Source organism: Harpia harpyja, chromosome 6 (genome assembly GCF_026419915.1).
Source record: "Harpia harpyja isolate bHarHar1 chromosome 6, bHarHar1 primary haplotype, whole genome shotgun sequence".
Taxonomy (NCBI): domain Eukaryota; kingdom Metazoa; phylum Chordata; class Aves; order Accipitriformes; family Accipitridae; genus Harpia; species Harpia harpyja.
Window position 1 is genome coordinate 18,407,802 of NC_068945.1, and position 23,039 is coordinate 18,430,840.

Consider the following 23,039-nt stretch of genomic DNA (forward strand, 5'->3'; position numbering starts at 1 on the left):
TTAAGTCCCGCTTTACATACAATTTGAAAGCACTTGGAAGCATTTGAAAAGATGGGTTACCTGGACACCACTTGCTTTCCTCTACTGCTTTTTGAACATGCATAAAGTATAACAGCAGCTTTGCAAAGCCACGTATTTAAATATGTGGCCTGGAAGATGATAATCAGATGATGTTCTCAAAGAGCACCTTATCGAAAGGAACAAAACAATTCTAAGCAATAGTTTTACACAAAACAAAGCCAACAACAGAGGGGAAAAAAATAAATCAATGAACCTTAATGAATAAGAGCTAATTCTTCAGAGGGAAACACCTGAACCGGCTTTAAAACATTCTCATGACTAATAGTTTTTCCACATGCTACCTCTTCAGTCAAAGTATTATAAGCAATTGCTGTTCAACTGCTACTTTTTGTAACAAGGGATGGATTAGCTGAACCAGGTATATTGGAAAAACTGGAAAATAAAAAGTAACATTTTGCTTTGAGCTCTGAGCATGAGTCAGGCACGGTGCACAACAGTTATGAAACCTGTCTAGGGGCTTGGTACCTTCAGATCTGTAATGTTTATATATAGCATACTGCAGATGAAAAAGAAAATCTGAAATTCACATCTGAAACAAAAATTGTTTATGAAAGCAAAGGTTTTCAAATCAGATCTCAATAGCTCCACAGAAGCAACGCATATAAGTGTCACAGACTTCAAAGCACCCTGGAAGCTTCCACCTTTCATCTGGTTTGTATACCAGCAGCTGCAATGACTGACAAGCCAGACCAGGTGATTTTCAAGAGATGTTCAGATAAAATGCACAAAAAACACTTCAGGAAATGTTTATTCGCCATAGAAATCACCTTGCACCAGTGCTGCCTTCAGGGAACTCGGACAGGTCGGTGACATGGGGTTGTAACCAGCACACCGTCCTGGGGAAATGACCCACAGCATCTCAACGCTCTTTATGCCCAACAGAAGAGCGGATTTACCAGCGAGTGATACAGCGCGAGTTACAAGATAAAAGCAGAGTGGCAATTTATGCAAATCTGAAAATACGTATTTTCTTAAACAGGATGATCAAGACGAGCCTGCATCTAATTGCCTGAACTAAGAACTGGCCTCTCAGACTGGGGGTCAGCTCTGCCCCAAGGGAAACATCCCGAGGCTGATATTCACCAAGGCCAATTCTTCCCATTTTCCCTCGTTGGCAAATGCTTAATGGAAAAAAAAAATCACTTCCACTTCAATAAATTTCCATTTATATGATTTATCCATGTCACAGCCTGCCATCGGTGGTTCAGCATAAATTAGTTTATGATTAAGAGCCACCTTAAGAATTAATTCACAGGAAAATTTGAATTAGCTCCCATTGCCAGCATGGTTAAGCCTCCAAGAGCAGGGCAAAAGTCAGACAAAGCTGACAAGACAACAGCAGGACACATGAAGATGCCCCTGGTGACACAGGGAGCCCCTTGCTTGTCCCTGCGGACACTGGGGCAGAGCAGCCTCCCCAGTGGGCAGCAGCTCTGCGCCAGGGCAGCAAGGTGGTAGGGAGGGCACACACTCCAGCAGGTAACAACTTTGCTCAAGACCACTTTTGACTGCTGTGTTATTTATAACTAGCGTTTGCCATAGTTGGAATGTAAAGGCCTAATTTAACTTTCTTCCAACCCGCGCTGTTCTTAAAAGGTAAAGATGTTTTATAATGGAAAATAATAAGACCCAATTAAAAAAAGTGGAGAGGTGGTGGAGTGTTTGTGTGTGTGTGCATAGTGTTAAAAGCAGTTGCCCCATCTTCCTCTACAGTTGATTGTGAATACAAACAGGAGTAGGGTGGTGGTACAGACCTGTACTAGCTCCTTGTTTCCAGATGCTTTAAAAACTTGACTTTTCAGGCCATATTGACTTCAGCCAACAAAACCGAGCAACTTTTAATTAAAGAGCAGTTTTGTCTTTTCACCTAAGTTAAAAATGAAGAGTACATTTGATTCTCTGATTATTCTACCCAATTACTTGTCTCCTTTCCAGGGGAACACGCTCTGCAGTCTCCTCTGACTGTGGTGCTGTTGAAGCCCTAAACCCAGGTCTCTTTCACAGCATAGACACATTTTGTCCCTATGTAAACTGTTCTCTGCAACAGCTTCCCATTAGTTTTGATGAATACCAGTGTGGAGTGCAACTATTTAAATGAGCAGAAGAACAAAGGTTTTCTACATAACTATTTGGTGTAAAAATGCTTTAAAAGGCAAACACATCATGCGTGTATTCATTTTAAAAAATCTCCCCCAAAACAGACTTTGTAAGAAACATCTTTCAGACACCACCTTTTTCTAGGTGATGACTACATATGCATAGTCATTTGTATTATAATTTCTAAGACTGAAAAAAAATAATGCAAATAATATTTCAATCTTTAAGGAGTAATTACTCAAGCCCTTTGAAAAACAACTTGGGGAAAGCTCAAAATTATAATGAATAGAAACAGCCTAAGCTCTAAGAAGTTTATCTTTGTCTCTTCCACACGTTCTCTCTCATGTTTAAATCCCTAGAAAGGCAGACATACAAAATGGATTGCTGAGGTTTCCACAGAGCCCACAGTTTAATTCATCTCTCTCCAGCAGACATCTCATGCCAGTGGCATTTTGTTACCGATCCTTGGGAAATTGTAGCAGCTATTGCAGAGTGTTATTAGCTTGGACACTGCTGGGAACCTGGACATTCACAATACTCTTACATCTCCACGGTCGCACGGGAGACCTGTGCTCTGAATAAAATAAAGGGCACTTGCAAGAGTATTAATTTCTACGATTGAATAAACGATAATAAAACTACAACAGCAAGTCTGTTTCATAAATGAAAGTCTGTAAGCCCCAAGCTTACACAACGTTAGATGTGTGCTACACCATGTGCCTTGTTTAGTGATAACAAATACGACTCTGTATCAGTTTTTTCTGCTTTATTGGGAGTCTGGTAGCTCTCATGTCCTTCCTTTGAAAGTTGCAGGAAGACATCATAATCCAAGCTTTGATTTTTAGAGGATGAAGTTTATAAGGCTGCAATCCAAAGACTGCACCCTGAATAATTGCAGGGGAAAAATATCTAATCCCCTCCCTTGGTTTTCAAAGCCCCAGTGTTAAAATTTGGCCCTATTTAAACTTAAAAGTATTCTCTATAGGCAGGAAGATGTAACCTGAAGCCACAGGAGTTCTGCTTCTACTACTTTCAGGTACAGCTTTCTGTATCACCCTTGCAGGCCAAAGCCGGCACTTAGAGCAGTCTGTTACATCTACCCACCAACAGTGATTTTGATTAACTCCCTGGAAGTCCACACTGTCTCCATTAACAGTAAGGACTTGCCTTTTCAGTCTTGCCATTTAGGGCACAAGCACAGGTCTCTGCCAGTTCCCAAGCTATTCTTGCCTTGTTCCGCGTTTTGCCCTAACACTGCCACAGCACCGTTTGCTGCTCCCAAGCTCCACAGACGTTTCACAGCTTCAGACTGAAATGCTTTTGCACCAGAAGGACATAATTAATTATCCACATCGGTGGTTCCCAAACTCTAGTTTGTAAAGCCATGATAATAGCTCCTTAGCACCTGGCTGCTTCAAAGTTTAAACCATAAACTTGAGGCAAATTGAGGATCAAGGTAGTTGCCTGCAGTCCAAAACGTTTGGAAACAAAAAAGCTTAAAAAGTGAGCTCAAAAAATGAGCTCATCATTATTCTACGTCAGTCTCTCCACCACTGTGCTTCACCACCAGAGCTGCAAAGTGAAGTTACAGTCCACTGCAATCCCTTCACTCTCCCAAAGTGATGGGATACCACTCACCCGTAAAACACCATGAACAGAGCAACTAGATACCCAAAGTTGACAGTAGCAGCCATGGTACAAACAGCTACCAATTGGTCCTGTCTCCACCGCAGAGCTGAGCCAGACACTCTCGTGTCATGCTGGGAACGTGTCCAGGGCAAGCTGGGTAAAGTCACCCGACACCCTCACCTCTTCATTTAGTTGGATGCCTTTGTTCAGGCTGCTGGAAACATTATGCCTCAGCTACAGGGTTAAAAATAAACTTTTTCATCATCAACTACTAGTTCACTAGAGAAAAAACACTCCAGAAAAGCTAGTACAGTCTCTGTGCAACCTCCCCGCCAGCCCTTCGCTGCTGTTTCCACCAGCTAGGTGCAACTCCACCTGACCACAATCTTTTCACCAGGCAGCCCACTGCCCACGCTTGCCTATAAAGTTTAGAACTAAAGCTGTTCAGCCAGTTGTTCCCAGTGTTCGTAGTCTTCATATCCCTCCTGCTCTTTCTTGGCTGCGAAAAGTAATCTGCCTTTAGTGGACAGATGTTTAGTGAGAAGTTTCAGGTTCTCTGCAGACGGCCAACAGGCTCATTGTATGTTCAGGGCTGTGCAACAATTTGTCCTTTTCACTCAACTTTCCAAAAGAAGTCTTTATTCTTGAAAAAGAGGAACAATTACTTTGGCAAACTTGAATTAAAAGCTTCCTTCCAACGAGGCTAGGAGAACCACAAAAAAAGTCAGCTTACATTTCCCACGTGTTATTAGCAGCGCTCTCACTGAAATAGTTTGGTGAACTGAAGTAGGTTTTGGTCTAGTGTCTGATTTCTTGAGTATGGTAGCATTTCAGTGAGTTCTGACTTTGGGTTCATAATGCTGTCTTGCTTGAAATTGCACCCTGTGGATGCAAGACCATCTTCTGCTAATCTCTTGTTGAATTTGGGAAAGTTGCAGGAAGGCCAGGCCACTGGAAACACAGTCCAGCGAGTCCACCCTCTTTAAAGCAGAAGGGGAAGGAAGGACAAATTTGCAAAATCACTCTTTCATTTGTTACTTTGGAACAACAGATACATAAGCCAAAAACTTCTTTTCATCTTTTGCCTTGAAAGAACTTGGGAGTTAAGAAAGTGTTTCCCCCTGATGGATCTCAAAGCTTAGAGAGGAGACTTCAGTGGTATCTAGCCTAGTTATATCTCAAATAGGAGAAGAGCTGCTTTGTTTTCCTCTTTCAGGAACTGCAAGACTGACATTTAAAAGAAGCCGCAGTGCACAATTAGCCAAGCACCCAGCTATCAGGATATGCCAGAAGTGAGGCTTTGCACTTGACCTCCACTCCACATTCCTCACCTCTGGGAACCAGCATTATGATGCTATTTACATAATCACAGTATTTCCCTAATACAATTCTATGCTTTTCCCCATGCACCATCAAGTTGTGTCTATATTAGATAGGGAAGTAACGGTCATGTCAAGGACATCCCTAGAGTCACCAATAATAGCGGAAGAGTGGCGGGGGGGAAATATCTGAATTTTGGAGGGTAGAGAGGATTAATTCTCACTATCTCATTTTTCTTTAAAAAAACCCCACAGTGCAAACCCTTAAATTATAGCCATTAATTGGAAGAAAACCACTTATTTATCTAAGTTCTGGTGGCACTGAAAATCGAGTCAAAATTATTTAGTGGATGTTTTGTATCTGTCTCAAGGACTATTAAAAAAGTAATGCATATGCAGGTTGCTATCCATCTGCACAATATATTACGAAAATGTAATCTGAGAAGCAGATTTTTCCTAATGCTACTACTGTACAGTAAAAAAAAAAAAAAAAATCTCAGTTTTCAGTCAGTCCATAAGCAGGGACGAGGGTTGGAATGATGAGCAGGGATGGGGAGGCATTGCAGTGGTGTTGCTGCTTAATGTCAAACCCCAGTGTCAAGTGGCAAAGGCAGCATGATTCAAACTGAGGAAGAAAGGAGTAAGCACACACACACAGAAGCAGAAGGGAGGGGAAAAGCAGCCTAATCAAAACTAACAGCAGGATTTCTGCTCACACTGCAAACCGAGAGCAGATAAAGCCCTTCATTTTCAATTCTTGAAAGCAAATCCCTGGAGTCCATATGGAGAAGTACTCTGCAAAGAACCAGCAATTCTTTGAATTCAGTCATTTGCAGAAGAACTACCCTTCTTCCACCTCCCTGAACGTTTTTCCCCATTCTCAGTCATTTAGTCATTAGTATTACTATTACACACTTACTGACCTTTTCTTTTATATAACAAACCCAAGCATTCACTTTTGGAGCCTGAAAGTTTGTTCGTTACCCATACTAATTTTAGACTACGTCCCATCCTCTCTCTCCTCTCCATTTCCAGCTGTCTGTTGCTTGAACCACATCTCTTGAGAAGTCTAGGTATTCAGCACCTCTTCTTCTTTTTGTTAAAAGGTACACATACCTCCTGGCTTCATGTTGTTCATTCTAGTCTGATGGAACAACCCCGCCAAACTTTTTCCCCAATGCACATTTTCCTAATTTAGCGTCAGCATCACAGAAGCCACTTGGGAACCCAGATAATATGGACAGGCATCCAGGGAGTCTTCGAGGAACGTCCGAAAGGTCTGGACAACCCCTTTAAAGTCAGCAGGAACTTGAACTCGACTTGTTGGAGCACTCTGGTGCATCGCAACAGTTGCAACACATAACTTTTGGTAACAAAGTATCACCAGGGCCAGACTCACAGCAACCAACATCATACAGGAGACAGTAACAGGGGTGTAAAACCTCAGAGCACACCCAGCGCTAAGTCAAGATTCCCAAAACTCGTAGCAGAGTATTGCCCTATTGCAGAAAGACACAACCAGAAGAGAAAAGGTACACACCAGATTTTCAAAAGCTTGCTGGCATACTTCAGCATGGACAGGCTCTGCGCAAGCAGCTTCTGCCAATGTAGCTAGCCTTTGCCAATTGCAATCTTAAGTGTCTCAAAAAGAAGTACCAGCATCCTTGCCAGAAAAGTTTCCAAATATCTCAAGTGAGACTACAAAGGGATGCCCTGTAACTCCACTCAGTTCCAACCCAGCATTAAAACTTCAGCCTCTAAGTGCTAAAAAACTCTCAGCGCTTTAACCAGAACGTATCCATGATGGGGGGGGCGGGGGGGAGAAATCTCAGCAAACTTCAACATGCTGCTGAAATTTTAAAAAGAAAGTAGCAAGAGTGTCTTCTGCAAGATGTATTACTTTCTGCTGGTATTTTTGCAGAAGATAGGATTAGTTTCATGCTGTCTTGCAGCATGATCAAGGGCAATGTAAGTATAATAATTAAGGGAATTCTATTGCTAGCTGTCACAAGTGATAAATATAATGCATAATTAAACAAGCAGCACCTAGACTGCCTGGAGGAAACAATTATTTAGTGCTTTCATTAGGACAGACTTGTTTCTCCCACATTTTTTCATTACATTCTCACATTTAACAAATCCACCGAAAATCATCAGCTTTGTATTAGCTCCTGTGGCTGCAGCTGCCCAGGAACTGCCCGCTGGGAACAGACCCAACGTGCATCACTGGACAAGTGCCCACCTTGTGAGTACAGAAGGATCTGCATCTCCAGAAGAACGCAGGTGAAAACCTGGACTAGGTTCTCCAGGCCCAGCAGCTCGAAGACCTCCCGCAGCGGGTAGTCAGACAGCGGCAGCTCGTTGGGCCCAGGTCTCTGGCAAATGATGGGCTCGTAAACCCCGTAAAACTTCAGCGACCTCCCGGGGGGCGGCAGGGGCACCTCGTAGAGGATGTTGTGGATGTAGCTCTCCAGGGGCAGAGGTGGCGGCTGCTGGGAGGTCACCGCCTTATAGAGCTGGACCAGGAACTTCTTGCAGGCTTGCATGAAGGGCAGAGGCATGATGAGGCATATGCATTTGGAGACGTACAGCGTGTCTCTGCTGATGTCATAGGAGTTGTACCGCTGGAGCTTGGCAAGGGACGTGGCGTCACCCTCGTCGATGCTGCTGGCCAGGGAGTCCATGCTGCACGAGGAGGAGGCGCAGACGCTGCTGTATTGCTCTGCATTGTGCATCTGGTAGAGCGTTTGCATGGCTGTGCAGATCTGCTTGCTCGTGACCTCCTCGTAGAATGTGAGCACAAACCCATACGTACGAGAGCCGTCTTCTCTGGTGATGATGAATGAATGGAGCTGTGGATCTCTGTTATCTGCCTGCGTCCTGAAAGACAGCCCTTTGGGCATACACAGCTAAGAAAAGAGAAAACAAATAGATTTAGTTATCTACACTACAATTTTATTTTGTTACTTTTGCTTTACAGGCACATTCTTTTTATCCACCGCATCATAACAAGCCATTTATCATTAAACACAATCCCCCTGAAAAGTAGCCCAAGAACAAACAGCCTAAAACTGATGCTACTTAAAAAAAGAGGTAGACATGACTGAAGAAAGGAAAACACCCTCCAAAATGACCTATCTATTAAGTGGTTACGACTCATTTTCATTACTTTGTGAAATTATTTTCACTACTGAATAGTCTTTGTCTCATTTACTTAAGCATCACATAAAAACACCCAGTTTTGTTCTCATTCGCATATATTGTGCCCACAGTACTCTCAAATCAGAGCCAAGGAAGCATCTTATACCACTGAATTCAAATTACACAGACTTCTTGAAATTCTTTGATCTTCCCTAATTTTCTTAAAAGAAAAAACAAAACAATTGACTGACAACTATTACATTTACTTTCTTCCTTAAATGCTACAAAATAGCTTAGATTGGAAGAAGGGGGTGGGAGGGGAGGGAGGGAAACACCCAAAATCTATGAAAGCCTTGTTTTTTATTTACCACTCAGCAAAATCTTTTGCAGTGATTCTACTACACTGGGTGTTTCTCTGAAACACAGCCCTAGTGATAACTCGAGGCATTTTTCCAGGCATTCCTCAGGAATTCTATCAGCCATCTAATACAAAATAACAAACATCCAGCAAAACTTGTTTTGAATGTGCATCAGCATGAAACTCCTTATGTTCTAGCTAAATCAGTATGTTTATAAACAAAGAACTAAAGCTTCCATTGTACCTTCCTTCCATCTGAAGAAATAAAAGGAAAGAAGAGAGGGAGAGCCTTCAAAGTGCTCCTCCTGTTCCAAAACGCAACTTCCAAAGAAGCCAACTTTCCCAAGGGATGTGAGCCTGCACATGACTGAGTGCATCCCCTAATGCCTTGACCAGGAGTAAATTCTTGTGATGGTAGAAGAGGTCAAGAGAAATAATTGTATATTTTCAGGTACATCCTACCCTGAACTTCACCAGTGCACCTTGCAGGAGACCATTCAACAGCCTGATAAAGCTGCTACAAGCCCAGCTGGGATTTAGGCAAGTGGTCCAGACTCACTTCACAACATGCTAGCAAGCCCCTAAGTTATCTAGGGCAGCTCTTCTGTATTGCTCTAAAAGGTAATGTACAGGGAAATAAGTAGCCTGGAGTTGGTAGTAGAATTTAATTCAATTGATGGGCTTTGCTGACATCAACCATGAAATTGCAGCTTGAACCATTTTTGAACAGCAGCCACATTTCCATTCAAAAGGTTTATAGTTTTTATCGAGGCATTAACAGCAGTGCCGTGGTTATGGCTTCTCCAATAAAGTAGTAGTAAAAAAAAATCCTTGTTTCACACGTTATTTAAATTTATTCTGCACAATATCTCTTATCCTCATTTTTTGGCAAGCTTGCTTAATAAAAATTTATTTCTAGAATGTGGGCATTCAATAGCAGCTATAGCTTTATCAAATCCAATCAGGCCAAAATAATAGGTTTTAATCTCAACACTATCAAAGATTATATTTTCCTCACTTTACAGAAGAATATCTGGATAAGCAAATTATATGTACTGGTACAATCAAGAACAGATAAGCATCAGGGAAATTCAGACTGGCTACGACAGTTTCAGAAGGCTCTTTTAAATAAATTGCCTCCAAGTCTTAATTATTATTCCCTCGTCCTTTATACATCGAGTATACACACACAAAGGGATGCCCATCTATTAAGCTTCAACCACGGCCCGGCATATGCAGAATATTGACATTTTACGACCCTGGCTGCAAACCCTGACACAGAGACTGCCACTGTTGTTACACCTACAAGAGGACACAGAAAAAGGCAAAGAAAGAAAGAAGATGGGAAAGCACTGAGGCAGGGAAGAATGACCAAGAGTCACTTAAGAAGCTAAGATCAAAAGGAAGGGCCTGTGCTCATTTTCCAGCAATACAGAAAGCTTCAAATTTGCAGTTAATGCATGAAAACTTTCATCTTAGCGCCTTAGACATCAATCATTTCCCATCTTGTCTGTGTTTGTCACATGTGCCACAGGAGAGTGTTGGGGAAGAGCGGCTTGGGACGTGCTAAGGGGGTTGAAAGCTTTGCCTGCTGGTGAAGCTGGCTGACTAATGGCAAGAAGGCAGTCAGTCACCTTTATTACATCTTTGTACAAACACAGAAAACTATCCAAGATTACTGATCAAAGGACAGGATTTTGGTTTTCAGAGCACTTTACTATTTATATTTAAACATATCCATCAGCAGAAAAACATGGAATTAAATCATACTTGCAATAAGGCTTATAATCAACATGGTTTGGAAAAACAGAAGGAAGCTGCACAAACACAGACAAAAAGATACGAATCCATACCCCATCTCTAGAAGTGATGGGTAGGAGACACCCTTCTCCTAAACATGGAGGCAGGACACAGATACACACACACACACACACATTGTAATCCCTCCCTCCTTCCTCCCAGCCATCATCAGTTGCAGATATTTCTGAACCAAAGGTCCCCTCTGGACCACTGCCCATTAGCATTGGTTCACCTCTTCTCCATTAGATCCTCTATTTCACTTTTTAAGCCCTTGCATATTTTTCATGTTCACAGCATGCTGCAGCAGGAAGCTCCATACCCAAATTGCACTGTGGGTGAGGGGATGGAGAGGAAGATGCTTTTGTTTGTATTAAAGCCTAAAGCCTGCTCCTTCAAATTACACTGGGGAACCTTTAATGCTTTTATTTTAGTACATGAGATGTTGAACGGACGATGCTTCCTTGAACTTGAGAAATACAGGCAAAGATTTATATACCTTGACGAACCAGAGGGCTAAAATAGGAGGTTTATTTCCTAAAAATTTCATTTTCCTCTCTACTGAGAACTCCAGTTTGGTACAACACATTACTTGCAGAATGGCCACAGAAGATAGTATGCGACGTTAGGCAGGGATAATCACAAAAAGCAGTGGGGGGAAAGAAATACTTCCCTATTAAAGAGAACCCTGTACTTTGATATATACTTTGAAAGGGAGAGAAAACATGACTTGTAGGCAAAGTGATTGCTTGGGACTTCAGGGGGTTATTTTTAAAGCGATAGGATGGTTTCAGAAGGCAATTGAAATTCCTTAGGCATCCAGCAAAGCCAGAGTTCTCACAAGTTAACCTTCAAGGATTTATGCATTTTCTTCTCTGAGGAAAGTCGCTTCTGGAAGCTCACATAAAGCAAACACATAGGCAGAACTAATACAGCAAGGCAAGATCAGAAAGGCCAATAATGGCCTCAAGGGATTCTGTGGAGGTGGATATTACTTTAAGTGATGTTTCAGATCAAAAAAATAAAGAAGTTTTCCAAAAGATGATTTAAAAGACTATTAAATACTGCTGCTGTTAGTAAATGCTTTTTTTTTTCTCCAAGACACATTGCAAATGAAAGATGTGTTCTTCAGCCATTTGATTTCAGCTGAATGCAGCTCAGTTCGATTATTTTATTTTAATAGGTCTCTTGCTGGTTTTAGTATTCCATTTTTGTCCAATGATATGATCACACTTCATGAATACTAGACATTTTCAACTGTAATGTGAGAGACAAATAATGCAGCAATTCCAGCCATTACCTTTTGCTGCCATATTCCTGCTGCACATCCCCCATCCCTTCTCCTCTGAACACCCCCAATTCAAAGGCAGAACTAAAAGGCATAAGTGGCCTTGGTAGTTATTACCATCTTAACCGTGCTGACGAAGCATCATTCTGAGTCCTTCATGCCTTCTTTATTAGCAAAGTGATGTGGAGACCTGCCCAAACACTGCACCATCTCCATCAGTGCACATTTGGAAGGAGAGGACAGAAATCCCCAGCTGCCAGCAGGCAGAGGGAGTGATCAGGCTCATCTCTGCCTTTCTATGCATGTGCAGTGCCACAGTACCAGCTCTTTGTGTCACTGCTACTTCCAGCTCCTGTGTTTTCACATTAAATATTTGGCACAGAGCTAAAAAATAAAATTCAGTGGAAATTGAGATGAACTTCAGATTTCTACATCTTCATGATTGCAGAGAAGTTCCAAATGCATTTTTGCGTTTGCAAAAGCCATTTTATTGTGGGTTTTATGTGATCCCCATCTCTCCATCTCCTGGGTGAGGGCCAGGAGATTCTCTTGACTTCCTACCTGCACCATACAATGAGGTTTGTTCTGTTTTGAAGTAGATCGTATGTCGTCCTACCCTCCTCAAATGAGAAGCACATCTCAACTAGACTGGGGGGAAGGGGTTCCCTAATTTTCCAATTTTGAGTTAGACCCAATACACATTTTTGAAAACAGCTGGAAGCAGTAATATTGTTTAATGTTATTATTACAACAACTGGTTACTTTTAAGTTATGAAACGAATAGCATTTTCTGCAATGGGAAGCTCAAATACCAGTAATCTGTTGTCTTTGTCAGGATATGTTCTTAACAAGTGCTTTGGTGATTTTGGAAACATCCTTTGAATATCAACTCTTTAGGAAAATTTCCAGTGGATCATCAGCCTTTCAGTTGTCACTGCCCCCAACCCAGAAACTGTTTTCTCCTCCCTCCCCTATTCATGGGACTTAGCCACACAGACACTCACATCAAATTTAGCTGAGAGGAAAGAGATGTACAGAAGATGCATTGGTGCACAGGTGCCATTAAAAATGACTACCCAACAAAAGCTGTAGTTTAGGTAAGTTCCAGCTTCTGCGTAAAGATTCCTCTTTCCCTTGCTATATGCAGCATCAAGGTTTTTTGTACTCAGAAATTTCACATGGATATTAGTATCTTAAAAATTCCCTGGTTTGCCTCCTTCCCACCTGTGGATATGTATCCTGGGTGACTACACCCCTTCTCAGCCAGTCACTGAGATGGTGGTTGGACTCGTTTAATCACGCAGTAGACTTAACTAGAACTAATGAGGGAAATGCAGCATTTTACTTTTGTTGTGCCTGAAAGTATTCTGTATTTTCACAGTACCTCTTCCTCTACAGCTTTTCAACCAGCATGCCTAGTGGGTGCAACCTTGTTCATCACATCACAAGGGCCGGTTCTAAACAATTCAGGAACCACTTGAGAGTTGAAGTTGTCAGAAAACAGTTTGGGGGGAGAGTTTCTCTACCTACCATGTTGACGGCATCCTGGTCAAAGGGGTTCCACTCGATGTTCTGAGGATAATGGGCCAAAACTTTGGACTTGAAGGTTCTCCTTAAGGGACTCTGGTCAAAATTCTCTCCTGCAACAAATGAAGAAATAATGACCTGTCACAGCAGTGAGGCTTCAGAGAAACCTGGCCTGGGCAGCTTTCTTTCACTTTTTTTTTTTTCTGAAATCTGAGGGGCATTTTCACTCCCAACAGATGTATTACTTCTAAAAGAGAAACAGAAAAGATGCACATTCAGTCTGATCTTACCCTCCTTCTGACAAAATCTTACTACAGTTGCAACACAGCTTTCAGCTTAGTACTTACAGCATGGAAATTTATTTTTAAGAGAAAAATTACTGCTGGAGTTTTATAGAAAAAGACCCTGCAATCAGCTGAATTCTCCACCCTCCCCTACAGCTTGAATATCTAGAGATGGCTTTACTTAGACATTGAAAGAGCACTTTCCCCCAAGTTTGTTAGAAACTGTCTTATGGTCAATAAAAAGTATGAGCACCTCTCAGCTATTATAAATTATTCAAGGATTCATTATAGATCTTTTTTATACCACAAGTCCTGTGTGAAGATTAAACATTTATTTTTCTACATCAAATTTCAAGGACAGACTTTTTCCACACAAAGAATCCAGCAAGTGCAAAGAGCAAGACTGAAATTAGACTTCAAACAGAAATGCATCCAGTTATCAGCATACAAAAAGTGTATTTCACAGTGATATTGTTAATGGAGTTTTCACCACTAGGCAGTCTGCAGTATGCAACACATTAATCAAAATAAGAAGTTCTTAAAATCTATTAATTATATTACCATCTACTACACTTTTCTCAGGTATCAGGTTAGAATTTCAGGCTTCTTGCTTTAAAGACTACAGGTGGGTCTTTCCTGTTCAGTTCCTTTCTCACCTGAGAGAGCTGAATGGGATGAAAGCCTTAAGTTCACAATGTGAAATGTTTTTCACCAAACCTTACTTTGCACTCAAAGGCTTCCTTTGGGACTTCTTGGTGTTACCTAGATACTTTTAAAAATACATTACTGAAATAGAACTGGATTTCTTTTCTTTAAAAAAAACACCATTATTTCTCTTTATACTTAAAGACAGAACCAATATTCCATTAACGCTTTTAATGAGAGGTTATTTTGGATGAAAAAATACTCAATCTTTTGGCAAGCTCTAAAGGCCATCCACTGTTCCTGCAGAAAAATTAAACTACAAGTCACTAACCTCACTAACCCCTCTCTGAAGGCAACATGGACTGCAGGAGTACAATTGATGCTTGCTGAGTTACGTATGACAACTCAACCTTTGTGCAGCTAGCAGCCTTTGCATGATGTTGCAAAATTCACAGTTCAGCAGTTACCCAAAAGTTTCTGAGGCCACAGCCATTTGGCACATGCCCTTTGCTCCTTGCAAAGCACAGTCTACACAATCCTTTGGCTCAGAGTGAATTAATCCATGGCAATTTCTTTACAAACTGATTGAAAGCTGAGATTCTCAGTCTTTGCCTGGCAGAGCTTAGAATCTGCAGATAATTGCAGGGAACACAAGATAACAGATTAAAACACAGTAGCAGTTCACAAGGTAAAAATTATCCAGGCAAAGTTTTAGAAGGGTTGAAAACCTTTTGTTGTATGAAACCCTTAATACATCTTCAACGCAGAGGGCAGAACCTGTACTGTCTCTCAGGGGCTGCAGTGCCGGGGCCATCACAACACAGGCAGGTGGAGGAAGAGGAGGCGAAGGTCAGGCTTTTCTTACACCAATGCCAGCTGCCTGCTTGGTCAGGAAGGGGAGGTGGAAGCTTATGCCAGAGCTCCCCTCCACAAGGATGCATGTAGGCAGGCGGAAATTCCTCGAGATGCGCGACTCAGCTGTGCTGGGACTGCACCTCGCTCCGCTGTAAGAGCCGCTGTACCGAGTGAGCTCGGGAGCCAGGTGGCGGAGAGCTAACCAGCTCTTCCAACAGCACTTGCTTTCAAATGCATTCAGAGAAAGGGTTTAAAATTTTCCTTCCCAAGACATCTCTGAGATTTTAAAGATACGGGCATTTTTATTCAATGGCTTATTTTTAACACAGGATTTGGACACATGCAACATCATTATTTTTTTCTCTAACACTATGTCTGTCTCACTTGATTTAGGTGGGTAACCATGGGGGAGAAAAGCAAATAAGCTTCTACAAGGTTATTTTGTGCTTGGGAGGAGAAAAAGTCCGAGATGATGCAACGCTGCAGCCATATTTCCCGGGGCAGGAATAAATGGATATGGCAAGATGTGAGGAGCTTTGGCAGGGGAATCCAGCCTGCTTCTGGAATTGCTCAAGGCAAACCAGAAATCCAGCAAAAGCGTATGCGTCATAGAAATAAAGAAAACCGAAGGTATCAGCTAAATTGGATCAAATTAAAAGACATGTTGGGGTTTAGCTGATCAGCTCATCACATCTGCCAAGTTGGACCAGACTTGCCACTAGCTGCTATGGCAGTCCAGAGCACAAGCTCAGTGAAGGAACCTCTCCATGCTCAGTTACAAAGCTCAGACTGAAGTACACAGAGACCATTACTCTATTACAGAACATGGCAGTAGAATAACGTCTTATTTTGGACCAGAAGTTCTTTGCAGAGGCATTAGAGATAAAGATATAATGTCATCCACTGATTCCTAAAGTTTCACAAAATAAAAATCCCAACAGCAAAGCCAGCAAAAATTCTCTCTCTAGGTATGCACTTAAACATAATTGGCAACATTTTTAATTCTGAGTATCAAACTGTAATTAATGTGCTTGCATAATCAAATAAATATGCATGAGGTTATTTCCTAATTAGATCTTCAATTTTTCTCACATCTGACACAGTTTACCTTACAACTGTGAATTAGCAGAAAGGCAGATATTTGATGTTAAATTTGTTTGCTTGCTTCTACTAAAAGTTCGAAGAGCAGCTGGATGACTTAATGAAGTTCTCCACCGCTAACAGCAAGTGATTGCTGGAGTCCAAATTTCTTTAAAGGTTTCCTTTTTCATGAGAAAAACCAGTTACTGTGATGGATGCTAACTGGGTAATTTGTGTGGTTCAGAGGCACTCATCACCTCTGCAGTTCACCAGTTAAGCCCTTCACAGGTTCTTTGGGGGCCAGTTTTCCACTCTGCATCGTATAGGTGTTGTAAAAACACCTTTTGCTTGAAAAATAGCTCCCAGTGATGACAGTCAACAACTAAATTGATTAATCATCTGATATTAACACACAACTGTAAATGGGACTCCAGTAGCAACGCACATTAATCACATCATTTACTGTTTCTAACACCTGTGCTCACTTAGAGGCACCAAAGAAAACTGGGGCAGGCTTTGCCCTGTGTGCTGGGTGCGCTCAGGACAGCCCCGCTTCCAGCACACCTAAGATGTGTCATCTCAGGGGATGTGGCTCTGTGCGCTTAGATTGAATGGGACAGCAAACCGCCCAGCTTTCATCTAAATAACTTCCACGTGCACCCAGAGGTGGAGGGTTACATACCCGGTAGCTTTACCCACCTGTTCTGGTAGCACAGCCTAAGCTTGTGGTGGGGCAGAGAGGGCAGCTGCTGCATGGTGCTAGGTGCTGTCTTGCCTTTAACCTGTCCTCTGGCGTTACAGCAGCACTGGCAGACTCTGGAAGCACGTCAGACTGCTCAGAGAGATTAGGGAAGCAGTCCTTGAAGGCTTCTCCATGGGAAAATATCCTCCTCTCCTAGTTTGGTGGCTCAATTACTAACTAACCCCCCAGATAAAGTTGACTTATTTCCAAGTTAGACCAAAAATTACATCACTGGGCATAGAAGAGTGGGGAAAGCCTTGGTTTTTTGCTGGTCTTTTTATTGAATATCCTTCGTCTCATTTTCCCTATAAACCAGCCCCCCCATTTTGACAACCAATACTCTGGCAGCATCTGGAACCACTGGAGAAGAACAAGGCGTATTTGCCAATAAACCACTGTAATAATGAAAAACTGAGGGTTTCAATCAGCTTTTGGAAATGACCAATGATTTGTATGCTGCCACAAATACTCGTGCAGTTGTTTAGACACAGACACTTCTAAAAAGTTTTGTTTATGAAGCACAAGCATTGCTTTAAGAAATCCAGCTTTCTAAAACCAGCAGTAACAATGTCCTAGTAGGCTGACAACCTGGATTCATTTTATCCAGAAAAGTAAATGGCACAAATAACTTACCTTTGCAGGGTCTCTGCAGGGTTTGCATTTTACTACTCTGGCGGTTTTAAAAAGATATAAATTAAAGGTAAAACACACACAGAGAAAAGACAATTTTCTCAATCAGTGATCACGAGACAAAAGAGAAGAGCCAAGAAGCCACACTGGAGTGAATCAATCTGTCATTAGCTCAAAAGGACACAACATCACACCCACCATACAAAGCTGCCTCCCAGGAAGCCAGGCAGAGTAAGCTTTTAGAGAAGATACATAATTTAGGAAACAAACAGTACAAGGATACGACAGAAAGCAGCCTGCATGTCAGGGTGAAATGTCATCATTTGGCCAAACCAGCAGGAAACACCCCGACTCTCACCAAAGTGAGAGACGTGGACCGTGACAGCCAGCTCCACACTGACAAGCAGCTGGAAGAGAACCACAGGGAGCAAAACCTTCTTGGCAAACGTGAGGGAAGGGATCTGGACCGAAGGGTGCTTGATATCAGCTCTCAGCCTTGGTAGTTCTGAACTGCTGAGTCACACACGGCAAATAAAATTTATTTAGCTGTTATTCTAGGCAAACAGTGAATTTTCATTAAATCTACTATGTGCTTTTAAGTCCTTGCTTGCTAACTTCCCAAACAGGATTAGCAAGGCACATTAAAAATGAAGCGAGTATCAAATGCCAATTGAATCCATATTCTAAAATATTAATGGCCAGATAACAGTACTATTAATACAGACAGAAACATCGTATTTGATGTGTGGTACCCATTCATGCAAACAGCAAATCTCATAGGGTAAGCTGTCTCTCAGAGGCAAATTAAAAATTTGGTTTTGAATGGAATCCTTTTGCTTTCAGGATATTTTAAAAAAAATCATTCACGTACTTTTCAAAATTGTGTAAAATACGTCAGACTCAAGTTCCATTTCAGTTGGATACTACATCCTACATAACAGTACTTTGAAACAACTTGTGACTTCCCTTTAAGACATTCACTTTTAAAAGGACATTTAGTTTCAAATTAAAAGCAAATGGTGAAGTGATGGATGCTAGACCAAGAAAAACCGTGCTAATTTCACTTCAAAATGAAAAGATTTCTCAAAATTAGAAAATAAGCCTGATCTGTGTTTTGGATGAAGGATATAATTACTAGGGAAATGCAGCTACACTTGTGAGATTGTCAGTCATGATGGCTTTCATGTGAGTGATCATATTTAAAAAATTTAGCGATCTTAAGGTTTAAGCAGATCTGTTTTAATTAATTATCACAGCTATAAAGGCATAGAAAAATATGTACCAAATAGGCAGAGGCATCCTGTACCCACTCCCTCTGGTCCAGGGAATGCAAGCTATCTGTCACTCCTTCCAAGCTCTGGAACATAGACAAGAATGCTTGTGACCACAGAAATAAAAATACCTTTTATTCCTTTAGAGGAACATACTGGGAGCACAACTATGCGCAGTGACAACCTCTTTGATATCTATTTCTAATTAAAAGTGTTCAACACATCCAGCTATGTTGTTTCCCTGTAGAGTGAACTTTGTTAAGCATTGGATAACTGGATGACCCTGCATGAGAAGCAAGTAACCTACAACATGCGAGTGAGAAAACAACGTGGGGACAGGAATAATAGTGCTTGGCTGTGGAGCAACTAAGCTGTTAATTATTGGGTTCAGGAACCAGTTAGTTTAAGTAGTGCAGAAACTGTGCTCTGCTGCTTTTCTTCTGTGCCTCATCATGACACCAAGGTGGCAGTGGCAGGCTAGTTGGAGTTCAAGGACATTAATTCAAAGGCATTATTTCCGACCACATATTCTCATAATCTTACAGCGGAGAAGGGAAATTTTATGAAAGGGAAGACTGGGACAAGGCAGACCAAACAGTTTTCATTCCAAAATTTTAAAAGCTGAGTTGTCTGTAGGATGGTGGTGGCTTTTTGGGGGGGCTGGGGAAGGGGGACCAGGGTCTAACCTACCTCTTGCATGTTAATATGTAAAGGAATTGAGGGATCATATCTAAGCAGGAAGCCATAGTGGGTTGTGTACCCTACCAATACATCTAAATGATTTGGCTTTGGGGGGGGTGGGGGGTGTGTGGTGTGTCTCTGTGTGGACCTCACTAACATTGCTATTTAAATCTAGTCTGCAAAACATGGTTCCTTGAGGTGTCAGGAACCTTTGGGTCTCTGTAGCAGAAACTGGTGGAACTGGACCTTCCAGTACCCTTTGTTCACAAATCCACATAACTAAGCCTAGTTGGATTTCTGGATAAGTATCCTCTAACATGGCCTCATGCAAGATATTGTTCAGTCTTTATCAAGCACACAAAGATCTAGCATATCGTATATCCACCAATATACCTGACACCACTAGTGGCATCCATTGGAGAAGGGAAGCACATCTGCCAAGAGAGCTTCAAGAAATAGAATAAAATTTACCAGATATTGATTTAAATTAAGAATGAAAAAGTCCAGGGGTCTTGGTTTGTTTTTGAACTCTGACCCTTAATTTGATTCAATGGGAGTTGGAAGACTGAAAATAAAGAGAGAGAGAGAGAGGGCCTGGTGATTTGTTTTCTCCTTAGCCCCTCTTTACCTGAGGTTTTGTCTGCAGTATCTGAGCTCTTGCCATGGAGATCTGCTTCTAGCCATTTGTACAAGACTACACAACATAACAAACAGAGATAAAAAAAAGCAAGTATGAACAAAATGAAAAGATATACAAATGTACTGGGGAAGGGAAAACATGTGAAGCAGACATTAAACACTCGCCCTTGCAACCTCTCTTCCCCCCACTACTGGCAAAGGTTAGAACCACATGATAAAACCCGCCACGACTGTATTACTATAAAGGTGTTGAATGCAATGATAGACATTGTAGAAATACTTGTCAAAATTAGTAACAAGAGATTAAATTCTCAGTACTTCAAACAGCATGCTGCTGTACAGCTTCCCTATTATGAAAGACATCTTTGTTCATATATTGAGCCATTCCAGAGCCTGTGAAACTCAGGGGGAAAAAACACCAGTTCTTTAACTGGTGTTGAACTAAACCCAAGAAGTTTTCTTTAGTATAATACTGTTTGCTATGTTGTTATACCTTCAGTGCTGTACTGCATGCCATTTTCAGGACTTACTGAAGTTACCCAATAGCTCTATTCATCATTTCTGTCTCATAATAGGGTGTTTTTAGACTAAAATTTGAATAAATAAGCTATGTTTAGAACTTGGATGAACAATTTTAATCTCTTCCAGTAACAGCTACCCCAGTAGGCACTTCTAATGGAAGAGCTTCCCGCTAGCATGTCTGACTGAGGTTTCTTCCAACTGGTTTGCTCATCTCCTGCAGAAAAACAAAAATGTTTTCACAGACACCATGGCATTCCTTCGCCAAAGAAGTCCCATTTGTAAGCTATGCAAAGTCATTATGCAATCCTCCTCAAGTTAAATCTATTTTTATAAACCTACAGCATATATTAAAGCTGCAATGCCATTGACCTCTCTGGTCATTCAGTTTCTAGGTGTAAATTCAGAGTATTTCCACCCCGACGTCCTACTTGAGCTGTTAATCCAGGCACCAGTTAGAGGACCCAGATAATTCTGCCAAGGCTATATTGTCTGGGAAGGCAGCCCTCGGCAGAGGGCACAGGAGTTCTTTCAATAAAGATTTTTAGATGTGAATTTGTATTTCAGGATAATGTTCTCATTTCTTTAGGAGGCACCTGAAGATAACCCACATTCAAATGTGCAGGATGTTTTTCCACTCCAGGCATCTTAAGCTATTTCATTCTACCTTTGAGCTGTTTGAACTAAAAAGTTGCATAAATCTTTACATTCAAGGAAACAAAACAAACAATTGCCAAAGCTGGAGACTCCCCTCGCTAAAGGCCCATACCCACACTGCCTTTACAAGACTCTCTGCCAGGCTACCCTCACAGCTCTCTCCAAAAGTCCTTTACAACATTATCATTCAAAGGGAATTTGGCACTAAGCTTCCACGGACTTAGCCACCACCTCTGCAATAGGAAGAGCGAAAAGGAAAGATGTAACAGCTCGTGAAGGGATGCATAGCCAGATGCACTGGGACAGGTTCTGGTTTTACTACCCATTTCGGTATTTTGACCATTTATCATCATCAATCATATGGCTAAACAGTCACAGAAGTTATGTAAAAACTCCTGCACGAGAAGTCAAATGACAGAAGATCATTGACAACAGTGATATAAATACAGAGCTACGAACACTATTGTACAGCCTAATTCTTTATACAAACACAATGTAATGGAATACAACTATTGCCGCAAACTAATTACACTTAGCAAAGGCTCAGTATTTAAAAAATCCTTTTAAAAAGGACATTTGTTCACCTAAAAGAGTTATTGTACAAGTATAAATCAAGAGAAAAAGGCTCTAACATGAGCAGTTTAGTTTGCCATCATCCTTTCCTTCTGACCTTGATTAAAATACTTAACTATCTGCCTACAGAGTAACATTATACAGCACCAACACTGTCAGCTTCTTAAAATAGCCCAAGGTCCCAGCTGCCAAAAAACCACAGACTTCCCACTACACTAGGAAACAAGTATGAATTACACCATCCCTGTCACATAAAATTGCATCATAATCTTGACAAATCCAAAAAGTCATGACTTAAATTATGTCAGTTTGGGTGATTTTTTGCAGTGGGGTGGGGGGAGTTTAATAAACAGGTACCCAAGGCACATTGCTTCTACACTATTACCTTGGAGTCTGTCCCCAAAGGCTGGAACGTATTAGCAGCAAACAGTGGAGCAGGTATAAAACTGGACCTGTACTTACAAATATAGGGAATTTGTTACACCTCAGGGTTTATTTTCTCTAGAAATCAAGGTGTATGGAATTCACTCATTCTGTTTGTGCTGCCACGCTGCCTTTCCAAGCATGGGCTCCCAATCCACTGCTAGGCGGTATACAGAAAGTGTCCCCCAGAAATCCTTGGTCTATCCTGTTTATATACAGGAATTGGCATATTTTCTTTTTTATTGCATTTTTATATTCAAATCTGCTGTTCATTTTGAATACTTGATATGGAATGAATGAGCATTCATTCAATTACTAATAGAGAAAACAATTTGAGCAATAATTAAAAGTTCATTTAAATTTAAGTTTCATACATCATTATTCTTAAATTGCCTGCTAACCTTTTGGTTAGTTACATAGCAAATGAGCAATGTACATAACCATATGAAACTGAAGGGTTTAAAATCCATCTCTCAGTTTCCAGAACAACTTTAACAATGGCAGAGAAAAAAAATATTCAAGCAAGAGCAAGACACCAGCTCAGGTCCTTAAACACAGCAGGATGCCAAAGCCTGTCTGGCAAGGGGATCCCTGGCTTCCGAGCAACAGGCACCTGACTGCAGCCTTGGGCTGAACTGCCGAGGAAGTGAAGGCATTTTAGATGCCATCACATCCTCTGCAAAGTTTGGAGAGCTTCCTGCTCATTGCAACACCCTTTTCCCACTCTGCATTTCACACGTTCAACCTCCCTCTGTGGACTTAATGCAAAATGAGGTACCCAGTCGTGCCTTTTGCATAGGATC

The 23,039-nt window shown here is 41.4% G+C and overlaps 1 protein-coding gene across 5 annotated transcripts in view; it reads right to left on the reverse strand.

Moving 5' to 3' along the window:
• The window catches only part of DENND5B (DENN domain containing 5B), a 120,341-nt gene that overhangs the window by 50,782 nt on the left and 46,520 nt on the right, over positions 1-23,039 (reverse strand). For 3 of the 5 annotated variants that reach the window (XM_052790650.1, XM_052790649.1, XM_052790652.1), the window contains exons 2-4: positions 20,054-20,119; positions 13,241-13,350; positions 7,369-8,035 (exon numbers count right to left, since the gene is read on the reverse strand). In XM_052790650.1, the coding sequence (XP_052646610.1) occupies positions 7,369-8,035; positions 13,241-13,350; positions 20,054-20,119 (843 nt within the window). The remainder of the gene's footprint in view (positions 1-7,368; positions 8,036-13,240; positions 13,351-20,053; positions 20,120-23,039) is intronic. The other 2 variants (XM_052790651.1, XM_052790653.1) reach the window with 1 other exon arrangement.